The sequence below is a fragment of the Salminus brasiliensis genome, chromosome 5, assembly GCF_030463535.1.
Source record: "Salminus brasiliensis chromosome 5, fSalBra1.hap2, whole genome shotgun sequence".
Classification (NCBI taxonomy): Eukaryota; Metazoa; Chordata; class Actinopteri; order Characiformes; family Bryconidae; genus Salminus; species Salminus brasiliensis.
In genome coordinates, this window is record NC_132882.1 from 20,686,196 (window position 1) to 20,699,682 (window position 13,487).

General features: G+C 37.5%; 2 protein-coding genes across 11 annotated transcripts in view; both read right to left on the reverse strand.

Moving 5' to 3' along the window:
* Window positions 1–6,451, reverse strand: part of stmn1b (stathmin 1b) — a 213,238-nt gene extending 206,787 nt beyond the window's left edge. Inside the window, exon 1 of the mRNA XM_072679822.1 lies at window positions 6,448–6,451. The gene's annotated coding sequence lies outside the window, so the exon portion shown is untranslated. The remainder of the gene's footprint in view (window positions 1–6,447) is intronic.
* tcea3 (transcription elongation factor A (SII), 3) lies at window positions 1,373–13,269 on the reverse strand. Of its 10 annotated transcripts, none has more exons than XM_072679808.1 (23): window positions 13,048–13,269; window positions 11,415–11,477; window positions 11,218–11,323; window positions 10,893–11,001; window positions 10,588–10,731; window positions 10,390–10,485; window positions 9,824–9,919; window positions 9,284–9,391; window positions 8,979–9,128; window positions 8,799–8,897; window positions 6,892–7,005; window positions 6,735–6,797; window positions 6,498–6,557; window positions 6,244–6,306; window positions 6,036–6,092; window positions 5,882–5,935; window positions 5,618–5,695; window positions 4,099–4,259; window positions 3,946–4,007; window positions 3,357–3,506; window positions 2,322–2,468; window positions 2,089–2,160; window positions 1,373–1,799 (listed from the first exon to the last, which is right to left on the reverse strand). In XM_072679808.1, the coding sequence occupies exons 1-23, from the start codon at window positions 13,114–13,116 to the stop codon at window positions 1,791–1,793; spliced, it is 2,130 nt and encodes a 709-aa protein (XP_072535909.1). In that variant the 5' UTR covers window positions 13,117–13,269; the 3' UTR covers window positions 1,373–1,790. The 10 variants fall into 10 exon arrangements, 9 of the variants coding, with proteins under 9 accessions (XP_072535909.1, XP_072535913.1, XP_072535911.1 ...); XM_072679812.1 differs by lacking the exon at window positions 13,048–13,269 and adding an exon at window positions 12,904–13,027; XM_072679810.1 differs by lacking the exon at window positions 9,284–9,391.
* Between the last annotated feature and the right edge of the window lie 218 nt (window positions 13,270–13,487).

Here is a 13,487-nt window from a genome sequence, read left to right on the forward strand (position 1 = left end):
TGCAGTTGTCATGGGAACAGCTCACTCAACCCGAGCCGTCCCTCAATATGTAAACGGAATCAGTTTCATGATCAGCATTTTCACAGGAATTGTATGGATGCATTGCCGTTTTCTTTATAAAACCTTTCCCTGAACAGGGACATGTTTGCAAGCCTTAGATTTGCTGGTTATAGCCACCTAATACTTCAGGGCTTAACCCACTCAGCTCCAGCAGATCATCATTAGTGACATCTCATTTGCTGCTAATTAACTAACCACTAGGTGAGAACATATTGCAACCCAGATTATTATTTAGCACTGCAGGCATTCAGTCAAATGCAACTGATACTACACACAGTTTGAAGTGTCCGAGTATGGTTATTACAAATATTTTGAGAAAAACATATTCTGGAAATAATTCAAGTATAAGAGTATTTGTGAGCTGTTAATTCACTCACTAAAAATAGAATAAAGATCTCGAGCTGTAATTGTGTGGATGTCCCTGCATGAATCTAAATCTAGGGTGCCATAGTTATCTGGCTATTTAATTAAGATCTACAATGGTATCCTCGTCAAAAGCAGGAAATGTTGTGGGAGGAAGGGTAGTCTTTTAATTTCATTATGAAGTGGACACTGTGGGCAGTGGTAAGAGAAATAAGAAATCTTGAGGTTCCAGTGCTAAAACGGGATAATTTTACATTGGGTCAATCATTTTGTTTCAAGCATAGCAAGAGGGCAGTGAATAGAGGATGAGCAGCAGAGCATGGTACTCATTAAGGCTCAAATATAGAGACAGGGGCATCATTAGCTCTGGTTTGCGTCATTAGCAAACCATGGGCGCAAAAGCGTGGCATCATCCCATGTGATACTGCCTTTAGTGAAAACAGGAATAGAGAAAAACATTACATTTCCTATGCCTTGTGTTTACTAATCTATGGACAAAGTATTGGGACACCTCCTCATTTATTGTTGTCCTTCAGAAATCAAGGGTATTAAAAGAGTTAATCCTGATTTTGTTGGTCTCTAGTAACTGTCTCTACTGTCCAGGGAGAGCTTTCTACTAGATTTTGGAGCATTAATTTGATCTTATTACAGCATGACTGAGAGGTCAGGATGTTGGATGTTCACCACCCCACCTCATCCTCAACTCCCCAACTCATCCCAAAAGTACTGAATAGAGCGCATCATTCTAGAGAGCACAGTTCCACTGCTCCACTATATATACACAATATAGTGTATAGCATTGTGTCAGTAAAATACATATCAAGATATAAAAAGAACACAGCAGAGTTACTACATACGGACATAATATGAAGCATAGGTAGCGTTATTACAGTACAGACTGTGGGACACAAATGTTTATTGGATTCATTTGAAGTAATAAACAAAAAACTCAATGTTTTCAATTTTTATTGATGAACGTCAGTGAAACTCTGAAGGAAGCATAATATGCAATTCCATCCTACGTGTGGATTTGATTCAAACAAGAAAGTTTCATTTTAAGTTCAAATTTCACTTCAGACCATGCATTTGGCTACTAAAAAGTAAAGCAAATTACAGGACTCTATAAAGACAAGAATGAAAAATAATTTCTTTAGATGATACAAAATTGTTTTTTTTTCTATATTGCATCATTTGTGAATGTTTTTTTTATTCAATGTAGAATAATCAAATAATTTAATTAGAAAAAACAATGATCTGTCCCATCATTTGGGATCACTTGGCTTTGTAAAATCACACACTATTGTATATATCCAGGTTAAAATGGGCAACCAGATGTCTCCAGTGTAGGGTGAGCTCTGAACTGGAAGTCAGCAAAACTAGAAACAAATAGTGCATAAATAATTAGCAAGGAATAGCCTTGGATGGTCTGTTATTCCATGTACTTTCTACAAGAACACAAATACATAAAAACTGGACTAAACACTAAAATAATTGAGCAAAAACACTCTTACACAAGATAGAATGATTTATAATGAATGAAGCATAATAACAAGATTTGAGAATAACCACATAGTAGATGCAACACATCTGACTAGTGCTGGATAAGTGATAGGTGATAATATAGTGTTAAAAAAAGCTTTTAGTTTATAAATGACTGTGCCTTACCTTCCAGCGGTTTCCACACTCATTGCACAGCACAAACGTGGTCATAGGCTCATCAGCACTGCGAGTTTGCACCTGTACAATGACATGACATTTATTTAGATACTGCTTATTTATAATTGTAAAATCTGACACACTCAGGGAAATATACTAGTCATGCACTGTCATGAAAGACTTGTTAATAAGTAAAGCTCAAAAGAATTTTCCCATGTGATACATCGAATAACAGTCTTTACCTGGTTGTAAGTACAGTTCTTTTTCTTGCACTTGCCGCACTGCAGCAGGTCAGTAGTAGTTCCACCGGTCTTTGCCATCTGGTGCTCACGAATGGCTTCCTGGGTCAGAACATTTCTCAGCTGTTTCAGTTCATCACTAGCCATCTCCTACATTAGACAATATCACAGAGATCAGTCTTAAAGCCCACATACCTTCATTACATTTGAAGGAAAATATGCAACTATGCATTGTTCAGTATGTACATTTTTAGGAGTGAAAAATAATTTCTACACCCTAAGCTAAATCCAGTCACTGGACCCCTCAGACAGTCCGTCTATTCCATCTACACACTTGATCAAGCTAATAAAGTACTGTAAAACATCGGAGTTGAATCAACTGCCTAAACCACCTGCCTAATATGCTGTAGGTCCCCCTTGTACCACTAAAACAGCTAACCCGTCAAGGCATGGACTCCACAAGACCTCTGAAGGTGTTCTGTGGTATCTGGCAACAAGATGTTAGCAGCAGGGCCTCAATGGATTTCATCAGACCCTGTTGCCGGTTCCCTGGTTGTCCTTCCCTGGAGCAGTTTTGGTAGGTACTGACCACTGCATACCAGAAAACCACCACAATAACTGCCTAGTGTATTAGAAATGCTCTGACACAGTTGTCGGAGTAGCTCAGATTCTTACGTTTGTTCATGTGTCCTGCACATTAATTTCATGAACTGGCTCATGCGCACCTCCTTACATGTGCCATTTTAACAAGATTAATAGTTAAAATGTTAGTAGTTATAAAGTAGTTATCCAATTCACCTCTCAGGGGCTTTACAGTTATGACTGATAGGAATAAATGAGTTAGCATATAATGGAGACTTATTTTCTTTAACCTACTGGATAACATGCAACTTCAGATGCTTTTGATGGCTGTACTTGAATTCATCTCTTTTTGATGCATTAATGTTTCATGCATTAATATCCAGATATGGTTGACCTATGGAAGTGTTTTACAATGTTAATATGGAACATTCAGCTGCAGCGTTGAAATCTCTCTACCTCCGCAGTCATGGTGGCAATGCGACTCAGCTCAATAGCTCCACCCAGGACATTCTTACGCAAGTTGGGATTCTTAGGATCCTTCAGGTTGCTGATGCGGCTACGCACTCTGTTTTTATACTTCATATCTGTGGCTTTAATCTCCTGGTAGATATGTAGGGGAAGAGGCAGTTAAGGTAAATACCACTCAAGATTGATGTCTGTCTGTTTTATGACTCTGTGCTTCAGCGTGCTGATAAGGGTAATTTCCTTGGTTTCCTGTTGTGTTGTTTTTGAATGATGACTTTCTCCTTTTTGAGCATTAAATTTACATAAATTACTTTGCTTACTTTGTTTAATTAAAACAATTCTAATGTAAAAGATTTACTTCAAAGTTCCATTGAAGTTACTACCACTTTTGTGCTTCTACTTTAGCCCTTCTATATAAGAGCACTTTTACTTGATGTGTTATATCAGAGAAGTAACAATACTGAAAACTCATAAAGTATAGCTGTTAAAGCATACCTAACTAACTCCAATTACTTTTAATAAGCATAATTAAATGGTATGTAAAAAAATAAAATGAACTGAAATCAGAGTCAATAAAAAGGATATGATCTTCAATTTCGGCAGCCATGGCATCACAGTTTGCTCCATAATATTTGAAGTCATCTAAAGAAAATTAGAAATATTTGAAATAATATCCAAAAAAAAAAGTTAATGTATTCTCTTTAGATTTCAGGTGTCTTCTACTGTTGCTTACCATCTGTACGTAGCGCAGCAGACAGCATTTCAATGCACTTGTCCCTGATGGAGTCCCCTGTGAGTAAGCGAGGGGATAGAGGCCCAGAGCCAGAGCTGAGCGAGGGCGACATAGGACTGGTGGGTGTGGTGGGCGTCTTTGGAGTCTCAGGTTTACTTTTGCTGTTCAATGGACATAAAAACAACATGGTATACCATTAGCCTCATTTTCAGGCAGTATTTGTTCCAGTGCTGGACTGACAGTATTATACTCCAATATATGCCCCTTTGTTTTGGATTCAAGTCTAAACGGTAAATTAAACCACTGTTTGTTAAAGGTCAATAACAGACATCCTTTAGACAAAATCTTGGTCCTCTATAATGTTATATTTGCTTTACATGAACATTAATGTAGTCAACTATTAGAGGTTTCATATGCATGGTAACTGACCAAAAACAAGTATTAAATATGGCAAAAATGGCACCTAAAAGAACAATAGGCATGTTTACACATTCATGGAATCAAAGTGCAGGTACAACAAATGATTTTCCCAGAGTTGCAAGGCAAAGCAAAAATCATATTAAGCACCTGGTTAAGAAGCTCAATGTAAAGATTGGTTTTAAGTTCAGAAATAAATCTTGTTTAACTTTTAATGCTAATAAATGCTTTTTAAATGCTTTTTTTTTTGCCTTTGATCAGATTATTGTGATATACAGTATATGCATGTAGACTCAGTAGGCCATGCATCCATATGTTATTGTAAATGCAAAGTCTTTATAAGTTGGGTATCATAGCGTTTTTGGGTAAATGTCCAGTTTATCTCTGTACTCTCCTCTCTTTTGGCTTAGGTGGTTGCTTTTAAATGTACTCAGGTTTTGAGAGATCTGGGGAATATTGCATTTTCTTATTATGCACCTTGGGCATATATTTAAAAATAGATACACTTACGTCTACTGGAAAATTTAAGTGAATGAAACATGTATTTGTTTTTATTGAGAGGCTCTTGAGTTTAATTAGCTGTTTTGCAATATGTTGGATATGCTGTACATGTTGTATTTTGATGTGCTTTGAGCCTGTACAGCTGCTATCTTGGCCGGGTCTCGCTTGTAAAAGAGATTTTCTGATCTCAATGGGGCTTCCTGGTAAAGTAAAGGTAATAATAATGTACTAAACAGTCATTCCAATCTCTATCCTGGTGATCCTATGTTCTGCAATCACAGTGTGTTCCCTAATCTAACACACCTGAGTCAAATCAGCAGCTAAGCACCAAGTACATCATGAACTCATTTTGACATGTACAAATTGAAAAACAGGAATTTGCAATGCTGGCAGTTACCCATATGCACTCTCACAGTGATTGGTCTGAAAAACACCTCACACCTGTTTTTAAAACGATTTGCAAAATGCATGAGGCTGACTGGCTTTGAGCTGCAATCAATCACCAGCAACACTTAATGCAGAAAGCTGCTGCTGGGTACCTGTGTGAATTTAAAAGGGAATGAAGAAAATAGCAGAATAAAGTGATTGGATAAAACATTACCGTCCATCATTGCTGTCTGTGGACATCTTTCTCTGTAACAGTCCTGGGACAGCTGACTTAGAGCCATGAGAATCCCTCCTGGAAAACACACATGCAAACACACCCCTTGCTGTTTCATTGCTGTATATTTTTTATACTGATTATCAGCAGGTATAACTGAGTGTGTGATGATGAGACTAGACAAGAACAGAAATATCATCAGAGACATCAGAGATGTTTCTGTACTTAAAGATACTAAGAAGAAGTGTGCTTAATTGTCCTTGCCTTTCTCCTGAGAGCTTCTTAGCTGGTGGTGAGCTTGAGTTTGTTGAGTCCCTTCTGAGGGGAAAAGATTTGTTTAATAGGTAGGAAAGTTTTGCTCTCTATTGTGGAAAATGAGTGAACCGATGCCCAGAGTAGTTGGAGGCTAACATAATACCTTTGTGGTTTTGAGTCACTTGATTGTCTCCCAGACTTAGAATCAGCTGAGTCTTTCCTGCATAAAATAAACAAGCAAACAAACAAACTTAACCATACATTCTAGACAAATATAATTTTAAAATCAAAAATGGATTATTAAGTCTCTAGTCTAGATACAGATCATTTAAGATGGACCACTTTAAGCCCTATGACATGTTTAAGCAGACCTTTCCTTTTTGCCCTCAGGGATGGGTTTTTTAGGCTGCTGTTTGAAATCTGTGGAATCTTTTCTGAAAAGAGAAGATTGAAAGAAACTAGTTAGCTATATAGTGGACCCATATGAACATGCTTAAACAGCATGAGCTGAGCAAACTCTACCACTGCCAGCACCATCATCAAACTACCTAAACATAGCCAAACTAATCCATGCACTGATGCTGCCCTCTGCCTTTCATCCATAGTGACACACATCTATTCCAACCTCTCTTTCTTCATTTCCACAGCCGACCTTTTGGGTGCTTTATTGTCCCCGGCGTCTCTGCTGAAAAATGAGCACTATTTCAGCACCCTGAAGACCAACCTTCATCTTTATCAACACATGCAGGTCAAGCCATTCCCTTTCTTGAATATTTTTTTTTACAAAAACACACAACAAATCATCTAGAGATCATGCTTTCCAAACAGTCCAGAAAAGACTAATAAATCAAATGCTGCAGACCTGTCTTTACTGTGTTCAGATGGCCGCTGCTGTGCAGTTTGTTTTGGAGCTGATGTGTCTTTTCTGTGGTTATTATTAGATAAAATATAAAAAAATAAATCAATTTTTTTAAATTAAAAAAAAATTACAAAATAAACAAAGAAACAAAAATCCTGACCTTTCTTTCTCTTTCTCTTTCTTCATATCTAATAAGGGGCGTTTTGTAGGAGCGGGAGGGTGAAGATGAAGAGGAAGAGGAGGAATAGCTGCATCAGGATCTGCAGTCTCTTTTCTGAACAATAAAGAATGCACTATTGATAAAAATACACTTTTATAACCTCTACTGTATGTACTATGCTGTCAGGTAAGTACATGTAAACAAAAGTATGTAGTACAAAATACATGACGGTTAATGCTGTAACTGAATCTGCAACATCATACTGCTTTACTAGAGTCACAAAGTTCTAATCACAGCAAGCCGCATACAGATTAGTACTGCAACAAAAAAGGACACAACAATGGCATACTGAGTAAACTGACAATCAAACATTAAACAGAATTAAATTAATCACATACAGTATCCAAATGCATTCAATGACTCAATATTGCAATCTACAGTGCTAGCACACTCCACTGCTGTATATTCAACAATGACTGTGACTGTAGTGTTGTATAGCACTATGAGAGTGATTTTTGTTTGTTTTTAGAAAGAATGAATGCACTGAAAACGCCTTTTTGGTGGTGTTTTAAAATGGTTATGTATAAACTCAAAAGGTCGTCCACCAATCCAAAGAAGTCTTCAACCAGCCAAAGAATAATTTTAGCCTCAAAATGGTCATGCTATGCTTCTATAGAAGAACTATAGAACAACTGCCTTGACTAAAGATCCTCTGAAAAACTGTTTGTAAATGTTTGTTTAACATTGGAGAGAAGAACAACTTAAATCTACCCAAAAATAGATTAACAGTGTTGTTTGTCTTATTTAAAAAACAAAACACGAAATACTGTTATTATTATTATTATGAGTCTGAAAACCTGTCAGCATTCCACTCTTTATTCACCGTGTTTCTCAAGGACATAAAAGAATTTATCAGTTATCAGTATACGACCGAATCCTTGACCTCATGGTGCATGGCTAAGTCACCCAACCAGTGTACTACATTATCTGCTAGCAAAGGAGCAAGTAGCGTTTTATATGTTTTATATATATCTTACAATAACACTCATCAGCAGTGGGCTCCTCTAAACCAGTGTTTCCCAACCCTGATCCTGGAGGCACAATGACCTACACCTACTTTAACCCACCCACTACAACTCTGACAATTGTTAATTGTTAATTGGCAATTGTTAATGGATAGATCATTAGTTGGATCAGGTGTGTTGGAAACACTGGAATCACTAAAATCTGCAGGGCAGTGTGTCTCCAGGAACCGGGTTGGGAAACACTGCACTTAGTAAAAGACTGAAGTCTAAACGGATGACATCTACAACAGGATCCAAAAAATACCATAGACTACCTCAAAATTACACCTCAAAAACTACCATAGGCCAACTGAAGCTTTCAGGACAGCCCGCATAGTCCACTTCATAGAAATTTGTGTTTGTTAGCTACTACTAAAAGCATTTACAAGCTGCCAAAGGGAGTGGTACAAAGTCCTGACTCTGTAAAGTGCCTAAACTTAGGCACAGACCACATTGCTAAATTTAATTTCGTTTTTATAATGTTATAATGGAATGGGCTATAATACAGAAATCTAAACTGTGTGAATTAGTGCTGTGTGTATATCCATTTATATAAAACACATACATATGATCGATTCATCACTCTTACTTCACATGCAGTTACTAAAACTGGCAGTTTGAAGGTACTAAAGCCATTCACATACTCCACAATTACATGAGGCCTATACTGTGAAGAATGATTAAAGAGGTTATTCTTTGGACTTAAATGAGGCAGACAAATACCAGGTTACTTTGAATTTCATGCATTTCACATCTCTTTGCCACATGCAGTTCTGCCATTTTTCCTCATTACCAAACTGGTGTATGCTAACACTTAACACAGCATTCCAAACAAAGCATGACCTCTCTCTCTTCATCTCTAAAGCTGATGTTTTCTGAGGGGGAGGATGCAGATGAAATGGCAAAGGAGGAATTGGGGCATTTGGATCTGGAGCCTTTTTCCTATGTAGAAAAATAAAGAGTTATATTTTGTTGTTCAGTTGAGGGCAAAAAGATATATTGTTCCATATGATACATGCTGACCTCTCTTTAGGAAGCTCTAGAGAAGGCCTCTTAGGAGGATGAGGAGAAAGAGGAGCAGGAGGAGCAGGAGGAGGAGGATGAGGAGGAGAGGAACGATGTGAGTGAGAATGTTGAGAGGCAGTAGAGGGCAATGTTTCTGGTGTCTCTTTCCTGAAAGTAAATAAAATTCTTGTCCTTTACCTTAACGCTCCACAACGTCATTCTGCTGTTCAGGAAACTGCTTTTTACAATCATTGTCTCAGTGTCCTTTACCAAGCTACTTTATTTAAACATGCTGTTTATCACTCCACTCCACAGCCTCTGACCTGTCTTTCTTCACCTCAGGCTGACGTTTAGGAATTCGGATATGAGGAGGAAGAGGATGGTGAAGATTGAGAGGAAAAGGACAACTTTGTTGATCAGAAGCCTCTTTCCTGTGTAAGTTTGTATTCGGAACATCAAAAATACAGATGCCGGCAAAAAAAACAATAACATGAGATTTAAGTCAATTTCTACACTGCTTAATGTAAACACAGCCCCAGTTGGCTGAATTAACAGAATTAGGCAGTTCTGAACACTCACTCTCACATACAAGCTTTGATAGTATAGAAGAATAATAATTTAATAATAAATTATCATTTAAATATTTACAACATAGTGTCTGTGATACCTCAGTTTGAAAGGAACACTACTACCTATGCCTCTATAATGTAGCTATGTTTCAAATGGTTTAAAAATAGGGGAAAAAAGACGGAACATTAAACATTTCTCCTCTGTCATATAATGTATATAATTATCATTCACCATATATATAATATCTTATATGGCTTCTGCTAACTTGCATGCAAATGAAAAAAAGATCTAACCTCTCTTTCTTTACTTCTGTGGATGGACGCCTTGGATGCGCAGAGTGAGAATGAAGGGGAGGAGGAGGCGGGAAAAAATCAACTGGAGCATCTCTCCTAAATGAAAGTGTGACCATTAATTTAGAACACTGTTATACTGAAGGACAGTAACATTCTGCTGGTGTCATGCAGCATCATGCTACATGATAAGACGCTGGTGAGTTTCATTTGTGCATTTAAAAACACTGCAGTAGACTCAAGCTGGTTAGGAAGTGAGTACACGTAAAACCCATGTTAGAAAATTTAGATTTCAAATGACAAAGTTCAAATAAGTAATCGCTATGTTACACAGCAGGGTACATTTTTGACACAGTCATTTAGTCCGATTTCAGTTCTTACAATTCTTTTTATCACAAATGTCACTATTTAACACTATTTAATTTAATTCTGTTCAGATATTTTGGAAGATTTGTTAATTTGTTAATCTGAATCTAAACTTTATTTAGTTAAAGTTCTTTATGCTCAGGCATTAGAATCTAAGTGGAACTGAATATTAATCTCATGCAAGAACATTCACCAGTCCTAACCTCTCCTTCTTCACTTCCACAGATAAACACTTGGGAGGAGAAGTAGGATGGGGTGGTGGAGAACGGGAAAAAACACTGGAGTTGAAAACATCCTTCCTAAAGAACATAAGAACTCTTAATAGGACTCTTAATAAAACTTCTTAGTCCGTTTCACTGTTAAATGGTCCAAGAACTACATGAAGGCTGGTGATCTCTCACCTGTCCCTCTCCTTTGTGTGATTACTGCAGTGTTTCTCCTTTTTGTGGTCACTTTCTTGTCTTTCTTTTTTTACCTCCACCTCTCTTTTCTCTTTTTTGTGTTTGTCAGTAGATTTCTTGTGGGAGTCTAAAGTAGATTTTGGGCTGACAGGACAGATCGATTAGATTCGGCAGAATATATAACACTATAGTTATCCACTGGTTTATATTCTGCTGGTCTGAAATATCTAATAATAGGTATTTTACCATTTTACCTTTTTCAGTTGCTTGTCACATAAATGCTTTCTGCTCGTCTGTATGCTTACCTCGACTCTCTGTCAGGAGAAGGCCCACTGGATGATTCTGTATGCTTACTGTCGTCACTCCCATTTTTCAGGTCAATCAGTCTTTCATCCTTCTGAGAATGGGTTGATTCTAAAACAGATGCAAAGTACCTGTTTATGTTACTGATATATCTTGATAAATCCTTACCTTAAAAAACCCTTCATAAACACAACATAACTACCTAGCTACTGCACTGACAAAATGGTGCTTCAAATGTACATGGCTGAAACATGCAAAGTGATTGCACCTGAATAAAATATGTTGCATCAACACAACTCTTGCCCACCTGACACATTTTAAACCTACCCAGAAGTCTTTTCCAGTTTTTAATAAGAATCTTTGCCAGAGAGACAACATCCTCATCTGTGCAATGCTTTCTTATTCCATTGACAGACATGCCAATCCTGGTGTCCTATGATAAAGCGAATGAAAATATGCAGTCAAACAGTAGATCATAATAATACTTTATTATTTTCTGTTACAAATAGCCTGACCAACCTTACCTGAAGTAATTTAAGAGTCATGTTAAAGTCTTTCAGCTCTCTCAACAAATCAAGAGCACCTTCCTGGATAAATAAAAACAATACAATGATGAACACATATCTCACAAATGGACGTCTCAGTCAAAAACAATGAATTAACATACATATCGTGTTGTATTTGCAGTTAGGCAATAGTTGAGCACTAAATATCACTAAGCTTTTCTTATCAACTTTTTAAAAATATTTTTGAATATGAACAAAAGTGTAAAAAAATGCATGGTCAGAAATCAAATGGGCAGATATTTTAACCATAATTCAAGATAAAATAATAATTTTTCTCTAAAATGTCATAATTTCAGACTGCATAGAACACAATTGTCTGGCATGTCCTTACCTCAATACATTCTGTCATGCAAAAAATTATTAACATTGTGTCACAGGTTTATGATGAATGGACCAATAAAGATTGACATGACATGGAGTAAACAATTATGTGGCTTTTTACACTGGTTTTCATTGAAAGTTAAGAAGGTTTTTCCTCAAAAATATTTTTATGTATGAGTAAAATTATATTTGCTAAAAAAAAAACTTACAAATAAAAGTAAATGTAAGGAGTTACTACACTGCAACACTAAACTACACTTATCAGTTTACATTTTAAAGCAACACTATTTAGCATTTAGCATCTTAAAATACCATTATTATTATTATAAATTATTATTTTACATTTTTAGCTTTTTAACCTTAATACATTTTGTCATGCATTTTTGTTGTTTTTCACTATTTTACATAATTATTTACATTGTGTCAAAAATTTCATGATGAATGGACCAATAAAGCGTCGCATGAAATTGCGTGGCTAAAAGCTTTTTACAATGTTTTTCATTGAAAGTTTAAGAAGGTATTTTCTTCTTCTACTGTAAAGTTGCGATTTTGGAGTTACAAGGTTTTTCAGGTTGATTAGCTTGCTGTAGATGAAGGGGTTAACCTCGCATTGCTTCTGTTTAGGTCTGCTCTGTTGTGGTGAACTCAGCTCGTGACCGCGCCTCCGCGACCTTGTGCGCCATTCAGCTACTATCAGGAAACGTGCGCAAAGCTTCTCAGCAGAAACACACATATCCCCCTGCAGAAACACTGTAGCTCTGTACATTGCAACTTCACGGGAGGTGGGGAAAACTTAACTTTCAGTGGAAGCCAACGTACAAAAATAAGTCCTTTTTGGAGCATTTCCATTTCTAAATTTTGACACAGCGTCAAAACAACTGTCAGATTCTCTTCATGTCAAAAAGTGAAAGACAAAATGGAGAAACGAGCTTTTTGCGCGACAGCGACGACATACGGGCTACGCACACAACGTAAAGGATCTATACAGTGGCACGTTTGTTTACGGCGACCCCCCCATTAGCAAAATGTGCTCAATCCTCCACTGCCAGACACCTGTTCAGCGTGCGCGTCAAAGTGTGTCCAGTGTATTCACTGTGTTCACTGCGAGCCTGATCCTTCCACTTACCTCAAAAATGAAGACAAAACGCTCTTACGCATTTAAGCCGAACCAAAGTGCGCCAAGAACCAAAGGCCAGCAGAGAAACATGCGGAAAACCCGCGAGAAAAGTAAACAAACCAGGCGAAGCGGGAGTCAAAATAAATGTCTCACCATGTTATTTCTAGACACCATCTTGTCTAGCTTTTTAGCAATCCGTATCAGCTCCTCCTCTCGGGTCATTGTGTGCGCATTGAGTCACACTTTCAGCACAAGGGCGAATGGAGTCGAAGGACTTTGTGGCATGTAAAGAAAGTATACAAATATGCGAAATGTAAGAAGTTCTGTTCCCAGCTTGAACTTGCTCCTGCACTGTCCGTCAGGCCAGAGGGGGGCGGGGCTTCGCCGCGCGAGCCAGAAAGCCAGTCAGTCAAAATGCCCTGGACTCAGTCCAGAGGCTAAGAATAGAGGCAGGATCAGAGCTGAGCGAGTTCAGGACACACTGAATGCAGAATCGAGCAATTCTGCACTCCAGAAACTGTAAGCCACCAGGAAAACAACCTCCTACACTGTAAACACAAAACACCAGAGCCTTAGAAATACTTCTAGTAGTA

Coding starts and splice junctions, on each gene's coding strand:
- tcea3 (XM_072679808.1), bottom strand. CDS start 13,116: ATGACCCGAGAGGAGGAGCTGATACGGATTGCTAAAAAGCTAGACAAG. Junction 4,260..5,617: donor ACAGACAGCAATGATGGACG/GTAATGTTTTAT, acceptor TCCATTGAACAG/CAAAAGTAAACCTGAGACTC. Junction 3,507..3,945: donor CCGAAATTGAAGATCATATC/CTTTTTATTGAC, acceptor CCCCTACATATC/TACCAGGAGATTAAAGCCAC.